Raw genomic sequence first — 21,437 nt, 5'->3', positions numbered from 1 at the left:
AAGAAATTACAGGGTGAAGTAGGGAAAAGTTGATAGTATGTCTTACCAAAACATTTGGTTATTAAAAGACCTGTATGTTTTCATCTACAGTAAGGATTTCTTTGTTTTCTTTCTCTAATCTTATTTATTAAATTTATTTCTTACATCTTTGTTAAATTTTGGATAGTAATTGATTTCTCTAGGTATAGTTATCCCATCACCATGGCACTTGCAGTTTAGCTCCACAGTGCCTTTTGCTCTTCCCTCTCCTATTTTGATCCCTCTTCTTGTCCCTCTCCTGCTGTATGCCTCAGCTTGCGAGTTTTGTAATTTTCCTGACCCTTTGTTTGGTTTCTCTATATTCCACATTAAAGTGAAGCCATCTGATACCTACTTTTCCCTTCATATTTCACTTAGCATAATTATCCCTTCCAGCTCCATCCATGTTGCCACTAATGTCATGAGTTCACTTTGTTTTTTGATTGTTGTGTATAATACCATATCTTACTGATCCAGTTGTCTCTTTGGGCATTTAGATTTAGATTCCCTTTCTTTGCTTTGTAAATAGCGCTGCAATAAATATATGTAGTAAAGATTTCTGAGTTAACTGTTTATGAAATTGTTTCAGTCCTGCTCAGAAGAATTCCTGGTTATCAAAGTTTATCTTGTATATCTGAGTTTCACAGTTGAAAGTGATTACATTATTTGTATTTATTTCTAATGTTAGAAAGTCAAATAAAAATTTTGTTGAAAACCACTTCAGACTGGTAATTAGGGTTCTCTAAATTGAAAATGATAGATTCCTGCTGTCTTTCTTTCACCACATTTATTGTAAAAGCATTATTCTATCAGTAGTAGAGATTTAAAAAATTCTTTATAATCCCTAGTACTGTTCTCTGCCTTCCTCCCTTAATATATCAGCTATTTTAATTTATTATGGTGTTTAGGCTTTATTATAGCATAGCCTAAACTGTATCATCTGTAGTTGTATTAAAATGTTCTGAATTTTTTACTTCACATTCATATTTCAAATATTTTGTTTTGTCATAATTTTCATTTCACTTTTTCAATATGTTAAGGTACCATATTTAGTTAAAGACTTAGTTATTTCCAATCTTAGTTATTTTAGTAATGCCTCTACAAACATCTTTGTACCTTGAACATTTTTCTTTTGGATTAATATCTTGGTGTGGTATTTTTAGTCTAAGGACAGTATGGTGTAGTAGATAGAGCATGCTTTGATTTGTTTGTGGGTAGTAGCAAATTAGTTTTATGGTCATAAAATATATTTGTACATTCCTTGGAATTCAAGACATTAAGACACTAGTAATTCTTAGCAGGTGTTGAATGAAAGTCCATTGACTTTTTCCCTAGTATTTTCTGCATTGGGTATATTAGCCCTCTGGAACATGAATGTGAGAAGCAAAATGAAAGAATAAGCTCAAAAATGCAGTTTAGGGGATGTGCTGGTAAGTTTCATTTCAAAAATAGCCTGGCCCTTCTTAGACCATGTTTTTCTTTTTTAACACTATGTCAGTCTTAGGAACATTTATGCAGGTATACTTGTGAATTTCTGGAGTATTTTGAACTTTTTTTTGTCCCTACACAATTATCCTATATAAAGCTAGGTCATTAAAAAATGTGTACATTATCTTCAGAAACCATTGCCATTTATTGAATAATATCTTTATAAGTAGAAGTATTTTATTTTGGATAGCATCTAAATTGCATTTAGATTACCAAAACATGGAGGATTCTACAATCTTTATAACTGATTTGTTTAGATAATTAGCTATATTTATGCTTTCCAATTTATCTTCCATTTGCTACTTAATATTAAGTTCTAGGAGTCTTTTATCCAGTTTTTGAAGTATCATTTCAATAGGTTGATAAGTTATTCATGTTTATGAAATTTTAATGCATATAATGAATACACACACAAAATGCATTTTTAATTTTTTTTGCTTTTCTAGTAGAAATCTTTTAACTATTCAAAGTTTGAGTTGGCCTCAGAAAATTATTTCTCAGAAGTTGAAGGCTGCTTTCAAAGATGCTCATCTTATGTAGCATGCTAGACCACTTCAATTTCACGTTTTCTTATGTTGTCCATCATACTTCTAAGAGGGTTAGGTTCACTTTTCAAGTCTTTCACAGTTTTGTTTTTTACACAGCAGCAGCAGTCAAGTACTTCATAAAGGAAAGCCAGGACCACTAAAGACACCACTGTAAATATAAATAAAAGCAGAATGACAAAGCAGGCAGTGTTCCAGTTATCATGGAAAGGATAAATTTTTTGAACTTGAAAACCAAGGTACTGGTAAACAGATGTAGTAGTTTCATTCCAGAGGCTGGAGCTCAAGGAGGCCATCCTTAGGGAGTCCACTTCCTGTATTGCTCTTTTGAATCTGTAAAAAGGTAGAAAATTAATATGTGACCAAACTCTACAGATGTGCCAATTTAAATCTTAGCACTAAGATTTGTTAGTAAATCTGAATAGGCAACATGAATCTTTCTTAATTTCTGCCAGATTAAAAACCTGAATGTTATGTTTGACTATTTTCTGTATTTATGCCAATATACTGTGTAAATTGTACTATATGTATTTTTAAATGTATATGATTTTTTAGACGTTTTAAGATTTATATACAGAAACTACTAGTGGAAGGGAAAAAAAGACAACTGAATGGGTTTAAAATTTTACTAAAACAGTGGTCAGTGAACTGTTATTCACAAAAGAAGTCTTATGGTTTTAAGATTGTGTTCCTCACACTATCATTAGAAAAGATTTTCTCATTGGCCTTTTGATTCTTTTCACCTCGGTTTAGTGTATTTCTGTCACTTATTTGTGTGCGCTTAAAGCTCAAGGACAGGTGAGTTTAATCAGAAGATAATTGCTCAGTGAAGTATTAGAGGGTGACAAAAGCCAAATGACATTTCAGAATAACAATAGTACAATTTCAGGTTAAAGCTGTCTATGAAGATAACCTTAATCTTAGAACTTTTTCTTTTTTTTCTTTTTTTTAAAGATTTATTTTATTTGTGCATACAGAACTGGGGTACAGGCCAGAGGCTCAGGGGTGGCGAGAGGCTTCACCAGAGACAGGGTGGGGAGCAGAACAGGCAGATCGACGAAGTACACTGCTGAGGGGAGCAGCGGGCGGGTCACCATGTGGTCACCTCCGGGGCAGGCGGGAATCGAACTCATGCGGAAGTGGCTTTAGCTTTTCAGTGCAGTGCTTTAACCTGCTGCGCCACCAGGGAGGGCCCAGAACTTTTTCTTTTTATGTATATGATAGACTTAATATTCATGTACATAAATGATAGGCATAAGTAATTTAAAAAAAAACACAGAAATCAGCCCCAAAAGATTATCCAGATGCTAAAGTTTTATACCTTTTCACATCATCTGCACTGTTGATATCTTATAGGCAAACAGGGCATCCTGCCAATTTGAGGTTAAACTGACAAAGGCATTTTAGCCTGCCAGAAGGATGGGACCTGAGACTGTGTTAGACAGGAAACTGGGGGATTCTGGTCTTCTGGATGGCAGAAGCATGCTGACTCATTGGAGATAAGGCCAACTGTCAGGTATTCCTAGTATTCGTAGTGCACTGAGACACCAACTTTCCCATCACAGGGATCACCTTAGAGGCCTTCGTCAGCACCTGAGTGGGGAAATTGGCAAATTTGAGAGTTCCGTAATTGCACTGTCTGCTAAGCATTGTCAGACTAGCAAAGAACTGGAACATTGGAACCTGGTGTTTGAAGAGGATGCAGTAAAGACCAGCCTTTACTGATTCCACAATCAGTGCAAATACTCAGTTCTTTAGCACCAGGTAGTGTGTCTGTGGCTATGTGGCTGCATCCCTATTGCTTTGGGTCATTGCTCTTTCCTGCAACGTATCCCAAAATCAGTAAGATAACCTGGAACCCAGTGGCATAGAAGAGCAGCTTCAGGGCCTGCCAGGTGGGGCTATCTTTTGTAAGTTCTGCCCAGGGACCAGGGGAACCTTTTTCGAGGCTTTGAGCTCATGCAGTATATACAAATTTTCACCAGAGGGAAGCAGAGACCTCTGCCTGTCTGCAGGTAGTTCTTGTACCTAAAGTACTACACTGGCAGGTAACCAGGTACCATTAAAGCTGTCATATCCAGCAGCATTCACCAAAAAGTGGAAGATCTGTTTCTGGGTCCATGACTCTGGAGGGGCTTCTGGGGTCTCCCCACCTGCCCCTAGAGAAGGGAGTGCAGCAGCCGCCACCACCACTGGCCACCTCTGGTATTTGTGGTTCAGTCACATGGGGTGGAGTGGGTATTGGGCTGATGAGGATCTGTGGGCCCATGTGATCCCAACTACTGTTCCTAGCAGCAGCCAATAAGCCATCCTTAAGATTTTTAGCTCTACTTAAAGTTTGATAATCCTGGGAGGGGTGATAAACAGTTAAGAGTTATTTTTACTTCATTGTGAATGAGTTTCAGGTTCTTTTAAAAGAGCAGTTAATAAAGGAGAGGAAGGAGAGAGTAGCACCTTGTGGTAGGTAAAGACCAGGAGGAATTTCTTAAGGATCTGTTTAATATTTTTAATTGGGCTAACCTAGGCCGTCTATTAAGACTTTAATATTTCAGGGTCTACCTGGAGGCATAAGGGGCTAGGGTGCAGCACCTTGAAACTGTTAGCAGCAACTGCACTGTGAGTTCCATCCCCCGCCAGGAGGTGACAGATGGGCATGGCACACTTCTCCTGTCTCACTTGCTGCTCCCCTCAGCAGAATATTTCCGTTGATCTGCCTGTTCTGTACCCCACTCTGTCTCTGGTGAATCCTCTCACCCCCTATACCATTGGCCTATACCAGTTCTTGTATGCATAAGTAAATCATAAAAAAAAAAAATTTTTTTTTAGGCTAATTCCTTTCTAAAATTTGAGTATTTCTTCTGAAGGTTTCTTTTCTAAATCTGGCATTAAAGTGATTACATGGGGGGAATAATGGTAGTTAGAGTGAAGCAATTTCCACATATACCTCAAATTAGTTCAGTCTACCTTATTAATGATAATTTAAAATGTTTTACTGTTGATGTCACAAATATCATTATGGCAGTTTTAAATAAAACTTACCCTTAATCCTGTTTCCCTGAGATATTTTGTAGGAAAACATACACTGGTTTGAAATTATACTGAAGTTAATATTTTGTGTTTTAATTTTATTGTAACTTTTTAAAAATTTGTATTGATATTTTTAAAACAAAGGAAATGTAAAGACTAATGTAAAATATTATTATTATTATTGTTATTTTAAAGATTTATTTACTTATTCATACAGAACTAGGCTACAGGCCAGAGATGCAGAGGGTGAGAGGATTCACCAGAGACAGAGTGAGGAGCAGAACAGGCAGATCAACGAAGTACACTGCTGAGGGGAGCAGCGGGCGGGTCAGGAGAGGTCTGCCATGCCATGTGGTCTCCTCCGGGGCAGACGGGAATCGAACTCATGCGGAAGTGGCTTAAGCTTCTTAGTGCAGTGCTTTAACCCTATGCCACCAGGGAGGGCCGTAAGATACTATTTTAAATTGAAATTTTAGTTGATTAGAAAGTTGAATTTAAGAACTTTGTATTTATATTTGAAGAACAAGTGAACTAGTTGAAAAATTTTAGGTCCCCTTGCCTTTATTAAATTAGGTATATGGTAAAATGGGAGGGAGAGGGAGATTGGTAGAGGCAGGGCAAGCTTAGGTTAAATTTCAGTAATTTGAAGTTAACTTGTACATACCAATGTACTCTTCTCCTGGTTAAACAACTATAGAGCCACACAAATGAACATTATGCATAAATGAAGTAACTAATGATATGGATGATTTTTTAGGATTTATTATTAAATGAAAAGACCAGGGGCAGGGTAATATTTATAGAAAGGGGGAAATAACATACATTTTTATTAGCTTTTATCTGCACTAAAATCTTGGAAGGAGCTATACAAGACTAACAGCAATGATTACAAGTGCTCTTTGTGGTGGTATGAAACTACCTGTAGTCATTACTAGAATCATAATTATGTCTATGTCTTGTGGGACTGGTTGAAGAGTAGAGTGGAAGGGATGTATGTGAGATTTCTTAAAATATACCTTACATTCTTTTGATTTTGAACCACTTGAATATATTACTTTTTAATTTTATTTAATTTTTGAAGATTTATTTATTTTTGCATACAGGAACTGGGGTGTAGGCCAGAGGTTGGAGTGAGGGTGAAAGGATTCACCAGAGACAGAATGGGGAGTAGAACAGGCAGATAGACAAAGTACATTGCTGAGAGGAGCAGCGGGCGGGTCAGGAGAGTTCTGCTGTGCCATGTGGGTCACCTCACTGGCCAGGGATTGAACTCTAGTTGCAGTGGCTGCAGATAGTTTCATAGTGCTAGGCTTTACTCCTTGCTCTAGCAGGGAGGCCCTACATATATTCCTTATTTGCAATCAAAACAAAAAACATGTTTCAGAAGCTTTCCTAGCCTATGGCTATTGTGTAATACATCTATTTGCTATATTTTTTGAATGTTTAATAAATTCTTAAAAAATTAAAAATAGGATTAGTAAACACTTTTGATTAAACAGTACTATTTTATCCACACAAAAAGATGTTTGTAATAAGTATGCTTCTAGTGATGACTCTGTATAGTTGTTTCATGCCACCGCAAAGGGTACTTAATAAGTTTTGCTGGAAGATTCTAAGCGTTCAAGACAGTATATACATGTCAGCTTGGTATTATAAACGGTGACAGGTTGTCTGTGTAAATTTATTGACAACTTATGATTTACTCAAAATATTCACTCTTTAGTTAGCTTCTGAGCATAGCTGAAAAAAGTAAACCAGGTCATATAAAGTCATTTTTACCCCTATATTTAATGTGATTTATTTTCTTAAAGCAGAGTAGAGCTCTAGTAATTCTGCTGTGTTTAGGGTAAAGTCAAAATAATACTTGGGTGGATTAGATGTAATTAGACATACAGAAACTCATTTACTAATTTACTAGGGGTCTTCTAATATTCTGAGATGATGATTTTTGAAATCAGAATATAAATTTGTATCAAGCAAATGCTGTAAATTTGCCTTAGAAGGAATAAGAGAAAATATTAATAAAGTAAAAGAACAGTTTGTTGTACCTTTCTGGGTTACTGGAATGGAAAGTGTTAAGTAAATAACATATGATATTTGATGAGTATTCCTTAGACAAATGTGTGTGTGTGTATGTGTGTGTGTGTGTGTGTATATATATATATATATTATTTTGTGTCATTTAAGATACATTTCCTTCTTTTTTCCCTCCTTTTTAAAAAAGCTTTACTGAAATATTTATGGAGGTAGAACTTGGAACCTTGAATTGCCAGATCAGAATAAAATTATGCTTTTGCTGTTTATAAAGAAGCCCTTGAATTGAATTCCCTAATGCCTTTAAGCATACCACTTGAAAATGTGATCTATTAATCATAATAGCCTTTAAATACAGAGCAATTCACTAAGACCTGGAACTCTATGAGATAGGCCATATCTTCAGTTTGGTTGAAAAGACAGTGTAACTATAAATACTTAATGAATAAAATGTAGACAATGATACTGTTAAAAGTGTGAATACTAGGGGTTTCTAAACCCCTAAATGAGTTACAGCTATTTCCTTTATTTGACAATTTACTTTAATTTTGTCTTGAGATTTTTGGGGGGACTCTATACTCTATTACAAACAGGAATCTTTTCTTGGCAATTAAACCCTCTATGCTAAACTGGAGAGCTCTAATACTTCATAAAACAGCGTTTGGATTTTGTAAGGGTACTTTGCTCATGCTACCTGAATGCTGCTAAAAAATAGAAGGGAGTAAAATTTATGAAAAATCTTTATAGTATAATCTTAGCAGTGAAGAAAAAGGCAGGAATTAGAACTTTAGGTCAATATGTATATGTATAGGTAATATCTGAGAATCCTAACATTTACTAAACAATGATATTTTTACACTTGAATGTATAAAATTAGAAGCTTGGCCAACAGTTGATACTGATTTTAGTAGACATGAATGATTGTTCTCAGCCATGAAAGTAACCATAATATTGCAAAAGATGCATGCTTCCTACCTAATTCTTAGGTATATTTTAATTTTAAAATGTAGTTTATCAAAAAGACTATTTTGAGGATGAAAACTAATATTACGTTGAAATACTGTGATAAATACATATTTTTGTGTCAAAAAATGAAAGGTTGTTTAGTAGGAGGTTTTCATTTAATAATAGCTTGATGTATTATGTATATTATAGTAATAAAGACTAACATTTCATCATAAGGAATTATTTTAATTAGAATGTTAGAAAAGTCTGAAGCAGTGAAAATGATCTCTGTTAATAGTATAATGCTGTCTAATGTTTTTATGGTCTTTTTTCCTTATATAAAAATCATAATTGTGATAATCCCTCAACATTTTCTGCATCTGCACACAAAGTAAAAAAAATTGAAAATTGACTTATTTGTTAAAATATAACAAATTTTTTTTTGTAAGTGTCTGCTTTTTATCAGCTAGCCTAATTTGCACATGCAATAAGAAAGCTTCATTCCAGGCTTTGCGTAGTCTAGGTTTTTCTTTAAGAAAAATCCTTTGTTAAGGCAGATGATCATGCTGAAATGCGGTAGCGCAGAGAAAATGAAATGAGCAAGTAACCACTTAACATCGGGTGCTATGGTTTACTCTAAGGTTTGGATATAAATCAGGTTCAGAGAAAATGCCATGAATTTTCCATTAAGACATAGATGATAAAGGTGTTCATCAAATAATGTAAGGCAATCTTCACATTTTAAATTAAATCCTACCATGCAATGAAGTAAAGATAATGCCCCCCCCCTTTTTTTTTTTTTGCGGGGAGGTGGGGGGAGGTTTTCAGTAGGAACAAAGCTCTCTGCTTGGTTTTTATAGTAAAATATTTTCATCCTGTATCATAAGGATATGTATATTAGTAAATGAAAAAGATAAAAACCTACCTCTTGTCTGAAAGGCTGCTATTGAAGTGATGGTATCGTCTGTTTGTAATGCAGTCTAGAGCACAGCCAAGATGGAGCTGTTCTTCTATTGGTTGAAACACAGTGCAGCTGACAGTTCCCTCTACTTTCATTTGCATTAAGTCCTGCTCCCTTAAGAGTAAATCATTCATAAACTTGAATAGAGCTATCTGGGATATCACTTGTCATACCCACACCACTCTTTCTTCATTTTTAGTTTCTAAGCTTAATTACTATGTAGTAATTAATACATTGATGATTCCTTAATGTTTAACTTCAGAATTTTGCAGTAAATATTTCAGTGCTAGGGCTAGGAGATAACATCAAAAGAGGCTAGTAACCTAGAAAACAGTTTACCAGTTTGTTACTGTCTCCAGGAAATGTATAAATTTACCAGTTTGCATTTACCAGTTTGTTACTGTCTCCAGGAAATGTATAAATTTTCATAAATAAAAATTTCTTTTTTGTTTCATAATATAAATCTTTCTTCTTGGAAGTGATTATTTCCAGGTGGTGATTGGATTTAGTAAAAATTCTGAGGGAGTAAAAATAAGCTTTCCAGTTTGATATGTTGGGAGAGGATTAATTTGGTAGGTAGATTACATTAAAAAAACCACCTGAAATTTAAATGGTAGAAGAATGGATGTTGGATGCTTAAAGATAGAATGTTGTTACATTTTGTATATTTGAATTTTGGTGTAAGCATAATAGATTTAAGTTTTAAAGTTACAGGAATAGCTGCTCTAACAGGAGGCTAGTTAAATGGTTACATGGAGACTCGTTTTTTAAAATTATAGAAAATCAGCACATTAATTTCTGAGGTCATAAAAGGGGTACTTGGAAATATTCTGTTTATTCATTTAACTATGTTTGACATTGAGTTAAATGCTGGAGGTTCCATGCTAAACAGAGCTATGAGGTTTAACATCTGTATGTGGTTTAACTGTATGTTGTTAAGCATTTGTACTGTGCTTAGTTTACATATTGCCATAGTTATTCATAGCTTTCTTAGTTGAATGGCATTGTATAATAGACCTAATATTATTTTACTAAAGTTGAATAAGAATACATTCAGTTGTATTTGTGGATTAATCTGTGTTGAAGGCTAGATTGTGATTCTTAAACAGGGAAGCATCTCTCCTTTGCCAATTACTGCACTCAGTTTTATTTTTAAAACAGAACAATAATACCTCCTAAAAGAAGGATTTTGGGGAGGGATTAAATTTTTAGCATGGAGCGTGGCAAATAGTAAGCATTCAATAAACTATTATCCGTTCTACTACTATTCATAACTACTGTTGTTGTAATGTGCATCTGAAACACTGGAATATGAACCATATCATGTATTTTATCTCTGAAATAAAAAGGTAAAGCTGTGATTATTTGCAGATGATATAATACATACGGCCCTAATTTTCCACAGAACAACTAATTAAAACAATAAACCAATTCAGTAAAGTAGCAGGGTACCAAATCAATACACAAAAATCAGTATCCTTTTTTTTAAAAAAAGATTTAATGCATTCAGAACTGGATATAAATCAGAAGTGTTGGTGAGAGAAAACACTAGAGACTGAGTGGGGAGCAGATCAACTGAAATAACACTGTTTTGGCTAGCAGTGGGTGAGACAGGAGAGGGGTGCCACACCATGTGGGTCACCCCATTGGCTAGGGATTGACTTCATGCTGCAGTGACTGCAGATAACTTCACAGTGCTTTAGCCCCTTGTGCCACAGGGAGTCCTGTAAAAAAAGAAAAATAATCAGTACCCTTTCTATATGCAAACAGTCAATAAGAAGAGAAAGAAATTGAGAAAACCATCCCATTAACAGCTCTTCCCCCCACCTCCCAAAATTAAATATCCAGGAATAAAACTAACAAATGAAATGAAAAGACCTATACAACCAAAATGTTAAAATACTGTTAAAAGAAATAAAAGACATTAAGAAATATAAAGACATTTCCTGAAATGCTCATGATCAGCAGAATCAACATAATCAAAAAGGCCAAAATAACCAAAGCGTTTTTAACATTTAATGTAATTCCAATAAAAGTCTCAATGGCGGGCCCTCCCTGGTGGCGCAGCGGGTTAAAGCACAGCACTGAGAATCTGAAGCCGCTTCTGCATGAGTTCGATTCCCGCCTGCCCCTGAGGTGACCACATGGTGTGGCAGACTTCTCCTGACCCGCCCGCTGCTCCCCTCAGCAGTGTACTTCTTGATCTGCCTGTTCTGTTCCCCACTCTGTCTCTGGTGAAGCCTCTCACCGCCCCTGAGCCTCTGGCCTATACCCCAGTTCTGTATGCACAAATAAATAAATAAATCTTAAAAAAAAAATAAAAGTCTCAATGGCATTCTTCAAAGAAATGGAACAAATATTGCTGAAATTCATATGGAATCACAAAAAATCCCTAATAGCTAAAGCCTGCCTGGCCAAAAAGAGGAAGAATGAAGGCATTATATGTGCAGACTTCAAATTGTGCTACAAAACTATGATAATAAAAACAGCATGGTATTGGACCAAATACAGACAGCAAAGAGCAATGGAATTGAAATGAAAGCTTAGAAGTAAATGCACAGATATGGAGCAAAGAATATACACTGGAATAGGCTGGAAAATGGATCGCCACATACAAAAGAATGAAATTAGAGTATTATCTTATACCCTACACAAAAACCAACTCAAAAGCGGCTATAACTGAAATTTTGTAAAAGCACACTGTAAGACATTTTTCTTGTTACTTTTTTTTAAAAGCTGTCAACTAATTCACCCTTCCCACAGCCCTTGCAACCACTGATCTACTTTCTGTCTCTATGGATTCTGGACAAGTTATAGCAATGGAATCATACAATGTGTGATCATTCTTTTTTGAAAATGATTTATTTTTCCCCTCTTACATACAGTTTTTAACATTATATTAATGGTTCTGTCACCATTTTCATAGCATAATTTGAATGTCTCTCACTGCTATAAGAAACTTCAATTTATTTGGGCGCTGTTTACCCAACTAAAACATTACAAAGGTGACTTTAATGTACCAATTAAGTTATTATCAAAATTGTAGCCAAGTTATTTTTGAAGGAAAATTGTATGTGAAGTCTAAAAATATATTCAATGAAATCTTATCACTAATCTCAAAGGAATATTAAATTGCCATTTAGAAGCTTTTTTCTTTTTTGATTGCTGACATGTTAACTTTTGACATGCTTTTAATGTATTCTTTTGTTTAAATTGTTAACAAATTGGTATCACAGACTGACTTTCTTTTATTTAACCTCTTTGTGAATCAGTTGCTTGGGAACTTTAACAGTATTTGATCCTGATTCCTTGCTAGTAATAGAATGTATACTTTTGAAATAATGTTCTACTATAATTTAAAAAATTGTTTTGCCTATGACTAATGGAATATATTTATGATGGAGTGGCAGCATTAGGATTTCTAAAGTGTGCTACCAAATAATAAGATGTTCTAATTTTCTGTACAAACTCTTTTCATGCTGTTCTTTTTTTTTTTAAAGGAGCATTTTCTTTTTTAAAAAGGTTTATTTGGGCCCTCCCTGGTGGTGCAGCGGGTTAAAACACTGCACTAAGAAGTTTAAGCCACTTCTGCATGAGTTCGTTTCCCGCCTGCCCCAGAGGAGATCCACTGGTGAGGCAGCCCTCTCCTGACCCTCCCGTTGCTCCCCTCAGCAGTGTACTTCGTCAATCTGCCTGTTCTGTTCCCCACTCTGTCTCTGGTGAATCCTCTCACCCTCTGCATCTCTGGCCTGTACCCCAGCTCTATATGAATAAATAAGTAAATCTTTAAAAAAAAGATTTATTTATACAGAACTGGGGTACAAGGCAGAGGTTCAGGGGCCATGAGAGGCCTCACAGAGGCCTCACAGGAGCATAACAGGCAAATTGATGGAACACACTGCTGAGGGAAGCAGTAGTGGTCAGGAAAGGTCTGCCACTCAATGTGGATCTTCTCCCCGCGGGCTCAGGGGATCGAAAACGCATTGAAGTAGCTGCAGCCAGCTTCAGTGCTACATCCTAAGGCTTTGCGCCACCAGGGAGGGCCATTGTCATTCTTTTTTAAGTGTCCCATGTTTGTACAATGATGGCTTTTGTGTTTATAGTGTACCTTTAAAATAGTTATGTTATCATTCTTAGGTTTAGTTATTTGTTGTAAGTCGGCAATATTGATGCAATAATTGAAAATTTTAACTTTTTATCATTCATAAGTACCAAGTCATGGTTTTGAATTTGCTAGAGAAGTTCTATGGGTCACATTGAGGTTTGTATTGTTCTCTTGTTTAAAATACTGTGCTCCTAATTATGGAGGAAATCTTACCACAGCTAAGAAAAATGCTGAGATAAAGATATTTAGAAATATACCCGATTGCTTTTTTAAGTTGTATTTTTGTTTATCTTTTTTGAGTTATATTTTTGTTCCTTTCCTTAGTGAAAGAATTGATGGTTATGCAGAAGTTTTTGTTTTTCACCAAAATTTTACAGTACAGGGTTTACTATATAGAAAAACTCAAACAAATATTTTATCAGCATTAAAATAGTATTACTGCTTAAAAGTCATAATCATATCTAATATGAATATAATTGTTTGAACCTCATTTCCAGATCATAGCAATGGATCATTTAACTTGAAAGCTCTATCAGGAAGCTCTGGATATAAGTTTGGCGTTCTTGCTAAGATTGTGAATTACATGAAAGTAAGTATTTTTCTCAGTTAACAAAAATTGTGTTAGCCTTTTGGCAGAGAAGGGGATTGTAAATTTAGAAGCAAATTTATATATACTTGTCAATCTTTCAAATTATATGTATTAAATAAGTGTAATTTATTGTATGTCTGTTATACCTCAGTGAAGTTGCAAAAAAAATATTTCATGTTTCATGCCTTTTACATTTTATTAAGCTAGCATTGCAGTGATTTGCATAAGTTTATTTAAGAGCACAATTTAATCCCACCAGTTCACTTAATAAAATTCTGACCAGGTAGCTCTCAGTACCTCTTTGCAAAAACAATGGGAAGATATAAGTGATTTATAGGATATTCCATTATGCAAAAAATAAAAATTTATGTAGTTCAGGCTGATGGTGATGATGGTTTCCTATATTTTGGGGGGAAAATTAGAGAATTACCAAGGGTCTTAGAAAAATGAATTCTCAAAAAATTGAATTTAATAATTAATGGAAGATTTTGTATTTCTTGAAGTAGTTTTTGAGGTTTTGATGATAATGACATTTTGGCTTTACTATAGACTTTGACTCCTAACATCACTTCTTACAATGAAATTCACTGATAATTAACTTGGCTAAATGATTTCTAATTTGCCCCTGCTGCAGTTACCAGTTGTATCTCTTGAAAAGAGTTGAAGAAAGAACTATGTTGTTATTTCACATTCAGCTATTGTGTTTTTTTTTTTTTTTTATAGTGAGCCTTTTCTTTTGTTATTTAAGAATCTTGGTGTTTGTGTTTGAATGCTCTGGTTTTTATTTGATTTCTAGTAGAAATCTATTTTTAACTTCCCATGTAAAATAATAGTCTTTGACATATGTATTTGCTGTTCATTCATCCCATCCATGATCCCTCATGGTAAGCAGTTATTAAAACCTATAATATTTATGGGATGAATAGTGGGAATACCCACTATGCTTTCAAGGTTATGAATCTGTTAGAGACTGGCATTTAAATATCATGTTTTTGCTATTTTGCTAGTAGTCTTCATTGACCTAAATAATGCTTACTTATAGGACAGTGATCTTACAGTTTTTACTCAGATGTTGCCTGAAGCAACTTTGAGAAACAGTCAACTGTTATATTTTTAGTGAGAAATGATAGTTCACAATATAATCAGATAATTAAGTGATAATTGCAGTTTTTCAGGAATAATCATAGGATAGACTTTTTGTAATCTTGTAATATTTCAACAAAATTATATTAAACTTAAGGGAATGGAAATATTTAAAAATATAAAAAACTTCCATGGTTGGAAATTTTAACTTTCTTTGAATTAATGTGTCTATTCTTTTAGGGTCATTGAATTTTATCATGTTGCATATTTTTGTGTTTTAAAATCTTTTAGTTATCCTCAGTGAAACATTGTTGCCACAATAATATGTGTGTAAATTGAATTTAAAACCAGTTCTTTGTGACTATTGGATTCTTAAATTTATTTTTAAATTATTTACTAGGTAATAATGTTGGTTTACCGTATTTTGTATGGTTTAGGGGTATAGGTTTATACCACAACAGAGCATCAATAATCTTTTACCATAGTCGATCGATCTCTTTGTGTTAAAAATATCTCTGATTTGACTTACTGCTATTTTTACTACAGTTGATTTGAATAACATAGGTTGAAGTTTTGATAAAAAATAAATGACCTTTTAAGGTCTTTTTAAAAAAAGATTTATTTATGCATACAGAGCTGGGGTACAGGCCAGAGGTTCAGGGCAGTGAGAGGATTCACCAGAGACAGAGTGGGAAGCAGGACAGGAAGATCAACGAAGTACACTGCTGAAGGGAACAGTGGGCGGGCCAGGAGAGGTCTGCCACACCATGTGCTCACCTCTGGAGCAGGGATCAAACTTATGCTGAAGTGGCTTTAGTTTCTTAGTGCTGTGCTTTAACCTGCTGCACCACTAGGGAGGGCCCTCAAGGTCATTTTATTTATTTATTTTTTTAAGGTAATTTTTAAGTGAAATAAATAAGTTGTCTTTTCTTTCTCCTTCAGTGGTCTTGTTATCTGGAGATATACATTACTTATTGATGGAATAAGCATTTGGCACCAATTTCTAGTCTTATTTTTAGATTTTTTACATCTGAATGCTAAAAAAAAAAAGTTCACATAAATAAGTTCATTCTAGTGGAAATTTTGTGATAGCAAAACCTTCCTAAGTTACATGCCCAAAATCACTTAGTAAATTACCTTAAGTTTCTGTCGACCATTATATTTTGTCCTGATCTTCATCCAGTTTTGCTGGACACAAAAGGATGGGAACTGTCTAATTTGCTAAAGCGTTTATTACCTATACCTTTACCATTTACTTTCTTAGTGTCTATAAAGTAGACAAAAGAAGGCTTTATTGTGACTTAGCAAATACCCAATGATAATTCCCCTCTCCCCCTTATAGGTACTTCCTTTAATATGACTATATATTCAAAAGTGGTTGAGAAAACAAAAATGTTATTAATTCAGTACATCTCTGCCAGTGCAATTTGTTTGATAAAATGCTATTTATATGTGTTAAGTATATTTTATGTCAAAACCTTTAGGTTGAGTTTTAGTTAATTCAACTTTTGAGTAGTATCTCTGAGTTAACAAAGCTAATCTCCACTGTCAAAAAAAGCCACAATGTCAAACTTGTTTTTTTAACCATAAAATATCATTTTAAAATTCAGAAAAACAGGCTTATGTATATATATTTATAAATTTAAAAAATATATTTATGCGTACAGACCAGAGGTGCAGGGCAGTGAGAGGATTTACCAGAGACAGAGTGGGGAGCAGAACAGGCAGATCGACGAAGTACACTGCTGAGGGGAGCAGTGGGCGGGTCAGCAGAGGTCTGCAGTGCCATGTGGTCACCTCCAGGGCAGGCAGGAATCCAACTCATGCGGAAGTGGCTTTAGCTTCTCAGTGCTGTGCTTTAACCCGCTGCACCACCAGGGAGGGCCTATATTTATAAATTTAATAATATACAACCACTCAGATAAATTATAGAATGAATGCTAAGATTACAGTAATACATGGATTTAAGAGAATTAATTTTTATAATACAAATTTTATAATCCATTTTTATAACAATTTTAAAAGTATGAAAATGAACAAGGTAAAATTCAGTTGATGCTATTGAGTTACATTGCATCATTTATTAATAAAATGTTTATGAAGTAAGGCATATGATAGAAGGTATGTTTTTCCTTTTCTAACTTTGTGTGCTTGCTCTTCTAATCTCTGATATTCAGCTTCTACGTATAAATAAAAGATGCATGAATTTTATTTTAGGATAATTAATGAAAAAGAAGGATTCCCGTTGCAAAAAACAGATTGGTCTCATAGCTAACACATGACTAAAAGAAATAGGTAGAAATATTAATATGTTTAGAAGATAGACTGAAAATTTACTAATTGGAATAGAAGTTGCATGACTTATAAAACAAGTTTTACTACATTAAATAATGCGCACTCAATCTAAAAAGGTTCATATGTAGTTTTCATTAATGGGCTTTGCATAGCATAGTATGGTAGTTGTAGAAAATGTTATATTTAAAAGAATCATCGTCCTTAATACTGCTTGCTTTTTGAATGTGCTTTTTTTTTAAAGATTTATTTGTGCATACAGAATTGGGGTACAGGCCAGAGACTCAGGGGTGGCGAAAGACTTCACCAGAGACAGAGTGGGGAGCAGAACAGGCAGATCGACGGAATACACCACTGAAGGAAGCAGTGGGCAGGTCAGGAGAGGTCTGCCACACCATGTGGTCACCTCCGGGGCAGGCAGGGATCGAACTCATGCGGAAGTGGCTTCAGCTTCTTAGTGCAGTGCATTAACCCACTGCGCCACCAGGGAGGGCCTGAATGTGCTTTTTATTTAAGCTGATAAATGTTAAAGAAATAGAAATGATTTTTGAGAATTTCCAAGAATTAGTTACATTTAAGTATCAAAAAAAAAAAACAACCTGTCTTTATTGTATTTTATACTAATACCCCCTTTTTCTACCCCCTTTGGGTTTATCAGGTTCTCTTCTGAGAGTAATGCATTATTGAATAATATAGCATGGATGGTGAGATATGTAGGGATGGAGGAAAGTTATTCAAAGAGAAACTGCTCTTAAATGCCCTCAAACAGTAACATATTCAAATTTAGAATAAACAAGAACCAAAATATTCTCTTTTTAATTCTAACAAAAATTAGAGTGTAGAATGGAAAAATAAAGTGTAGAGTGTAAGAATGGAAAACACAAGAATCCATATAGTGGGTTGTTTATCATACCTCAATTATCATTTCTGAAACTGCCCCCCAATAATTTTGGGGGGGGCTTGCTCTTTTGGTTAGATTTCTTGATTTACTACACCTCTAGGCATTGTATCATAAATTCTGGGTGGAGGTAAGAAGTGCATTTTATTTTTTGGTAAAGGAGGGAAGAGGTCTATTTGGAAAGGGAAAGAATACATATGGAAGGTGTTCTATCCATTGATTCTTGAAAAGTTTTCAGCTTTAAGGGATTCCCTTATTGAGATCTGATAAAACTTACGAATTTAGAATGAGAGTAAAATGAGTCACCACCAACAAAGCTCCTCATGGTTTACTCACTCACATAGAACCTTTTTTTTAAGAAGCACTATTTAGTTACTCAGTGAGAATTAGGCAGAGATAAGGTGGAGAGACTTTGTAGGGGTGCCAGGGGAACTGTTTGAGATAGGTACAGTAAGATTTACATCAGGAAGTATTAAACAGAAAAAAAAAATGAAGACATAGAAGAACTTCAAAATCATAACATTGAGAATATCTGACATAGGGACATATTCCTCATGATTTCCCAAGATGGTTATTGTGATATAGGTGCATTTTATTGCTTAAAATTACTTGGAATTTCCCTTTTAAAGGATACCTACCACTTTATGAGACACTGGTTCTGTGTACTTGGCTTTTGTTCGATTGATTTTTTTTCTTGCTCTCTGTATTACCTATTCAATGTGAGTGTATCTAAATTATGTAAAATGTACTGAAAAATTTGGTTATTTTGGTTTAGACTTGCTCAGTCATCCTTTAGCCAAATGCATCAGCCTCATCCAGTATCTTGTTAGAAATAAAAAGTCTTGGACTCTTCCTACATCTATTGCATGTGAAACTGGAACTGCCGCTCAGTAGTCTGATGTTTATCACAGCCTTTAGGTGATTCTGAAGAACGCTGAAGTATTGAAGACCACTAACTTAGATTCTATTTGAATTATTTGACAATTATGTAGGAAATAAAAACTCTATAAAGTTCTGAGAAATTAAGTACTTGACTCATCTGCATAGCTCTTCTGATGGTTGGATTGATTTAACTTCAAATACTTAAATTTTATGCATTCTATTTTCCTGATACATGCAATGTAAAACCTTAAAAATATGCGAACAAATCAAATCTACTCATAAGAAAAATATGTTGTAATGAAGCAGAGATTATTTAAAAAATGTAAGACTGGGATCTCAGGAGTTAAAAGTCTAAGCACTATCAAGCTATCAAACACTGCAGCATAAGGATATAAGTTTGCTCATCTGTCAGGGAGTTAACTCAAATGGCCACTGTCAGGGAGTTAACTCAAATGGCCAATAGACCTCTTACCTGCTGCTCCCCACAGCAGTCTTTCAGTTGATCTACCTGTTCTGTTCATCACTCCCTCTGGTGAAATTGATGGCACTATTCACTTTCTGTGTGCATGTGATTTCTCATCAGAAAGTATACCAATTTTGATGCAAGTCAGTATTGTAGGTAAACTTCAAATTTTTTTTTTAAAGATTTATTTATTTATTCATACAGAAAGAACTAGGGTACAAGCCAGAAGTGCAGGAGTGGTGAGAGGCTTCGCCAGAGACAGAGTGGGAAACAGAACAGGCAGATTGACGAAGTACACTGCTGAGGGGAGCAGTGGGCGGGTCAGGAGAGGTCTGCCGCGCCATGTGGTCACCTCGGGGCAGGCTGGGATCGAACTCATGCGGAAGTGGCTTTAGATTCTCAGTGCTGCGCTTTAACCCGTTGCGCCACCAGGGAGGGCCAAAATTCAATTTTTAAAAAAATTTTTTTTATTACAAAAGTTTATTTTTACATCATTTTGTACATTTTTTTTCCATCTCAATTGTAATCCCCGCAGGTTTCCCATCACCAAGTCACCCATGTGCCATCACCATAATCCCATGCATTTCCCTCTCCCCACCCCGTTTTTGATCCCATTCCCCACTCCACCCCCACAAAATGTCTCTGGTGTATGGTTGTTCATTATTTTTGGTAAACTTCAATTTTTTAAAAAATTGTGATACTGTGATCTCCTTGTTGGTTCAAGAGGTTAAGTCTCAGCACTATGAGTCTGTTAGTTACTGCAGTAGGTGTAGATTCCCCATCCCTGACTGGGGAGATAATCCATATGCAGCAGACCTCTCCTGTCCCACTGCTGTTCCTTTCAGCAGTGTATTTCAGTAGCTCTACCTGTTCTTCTCCCACTCTTTCTTTGGTGAATCCTCTTCCCCTCTCTCTCCTCACCTCCCCCCTGTCCCCCATCACTTGTGGCCTGAATCTAGCTGTTATGTGACTAAATAATATTAAAAAAAATTTTTTGATGTAATTGACATATGATAGTCATGTTAGTTTCAGATGTATAATAGAATGAGTACTTGTATATAGTGAAATGATCACTACAATAGTTAACATAAGTTTTCCTTTTTAAAAATTTCTACTTAATCTTTTATTTTCAGTTTTTTTTTTTTTTTTTAACTATATCCATGTGGAAAACTTGTTCTCAGATGAGAATACAGAGAAAGGGCCCTTCACCTAGGTGAACATTTGTGTTGAAAAGTAAAGAAAGTATTGATCAGTTTGTTTTTAAGGTCTTCAAAATGGTTTTCACTAATGTTTGAGATTTGCTGGTATCTTTCCTCATTCATAAACCCTAATTGCAGAACATACATTTTTTGTATACTTTTTCCACATGATTTTTCTAAAGATCCTGTTTTTCTTTGAAATTTTTTTGTCACCTAAAGCCAAAACATTTTTTTTTCTGGAGCCTTGCACAAGCTTACATAGTTCACATGAATAAAACTATTTAAGAAAGATAGCTTTTGTAGTCATTTTTTATTTACAAAGCGCTCAGTAAAATATGGCTTGTTATTTTTTTAAAACTCTTTCGTAACCCACCTTTCAACAGTAATGTTCTTTCAAGAACTCATCTGCTAAGTCTTCGGTTTGTTTTTCTGTATATGACTTATTAATGTGTATGTGTGCACTGTTTTTGCTTAATAAAGCAAATAATTTTTTGTTGCATCATTAATTTTTCATTTAATTGCCAAGTTTTTTTTAATTAAAAATATTATTTACACCATCTTTCGTTTTTGTACAGCGTTATGATTTCTCCGTGAAATTCCCACCACCAGTTCACCTGTGCACTGTCACCATTGTCCCATGTGCTCTTCCTACCTAAGAGGTATTTTTGATACTAGTACCTCTCTGAAAAGAGCAAAATTTTGAGACACATTGTTTTTTTTTTTTTTTTTTAAAAAGAGTGGTAAAACTTTGCATTGGATCAGTCAGTTATTAAGGGATACCAGTGCAGTTTCTCCAACAAAGAACTTTGTTTCCAGATATGAAGAAACCACATTATGTCCTATCTCTGCTTGTTTGTGGCAGTTCTTTAGGGCAGAGTAATTTTCTTGAAATTTGCTGACCTTTCAAA

The 21,437-nt window shown here is 34.8% G+C and overlaps 2 protein-coding genes across 3 annotated transcripts in view; one reads left to right on the top strand and one right to left on the bottom strand.

The window, feature by feature from the left end:
• Nucleotides 1-21,437, top strand: part of GTF2E2 (general transcription factor IIE, polypeptide 2, beta 34kDa) — a 67,751-nt gene that overhangs the window by 15,528 nt on the left and 30,786 nt on the right. For both annotated transcript variants that reach the window (XM_012724950.1, XM_004682212.2), the window contains exon 3: nucleotides 13,621-13,712. In XM_012724950.1, the coding sequence (XP_012580404.1) occupies nucleotides 13,621-13,712 (92 nt within the window). The remainder of the gene's footprint in view (nucleotides 1-13,620; nucleotides 13,713-21,437) is intronic.
• SMIM18 (small integral membrane protein 18) lies at nucleotides 1,711-9,042 on the bottom strand. The gene is made up of 2 exons (XM_012724952.1): nucleotides 8,983-9,042; nucleotides 1,711-2,384 (listed from the first exon to the last, which is right to left on the bottom strand). The coding sequence occupies exon 2, from the start codon at nucleotides 2,345-2,347 to the stop codon at nucleotides 2,051-2,053; it is 297 nt and encodes a 98-aa protein (XP_012580406.1). The 5' UTR covers nucleotides 2,348-2,384; nucleotides 8,983-9,042; the 3' UTR covers nucleotides 1,711-2,050.

This window comes from Condylura cristata, unplaced genomic scaffold, assembly GCF_000260355.1.
Source record: "Condylura cristata isolate star-nosed mole 26May11 unplaced genomic scaffold, ConCri1.0 scaffold00014, whole genome shotgun sequence".
Lineage (NCBI taxonomy): Eukaryota > Metazoa > Chordata > Mammalia > Eulipotyphla > Talpidae > Condylura > Condylura cristata.
Note: the sequence above shows the minus strand (reverse complement) of the source record. Positions and strands in the feature narration are given on the sequence as shown.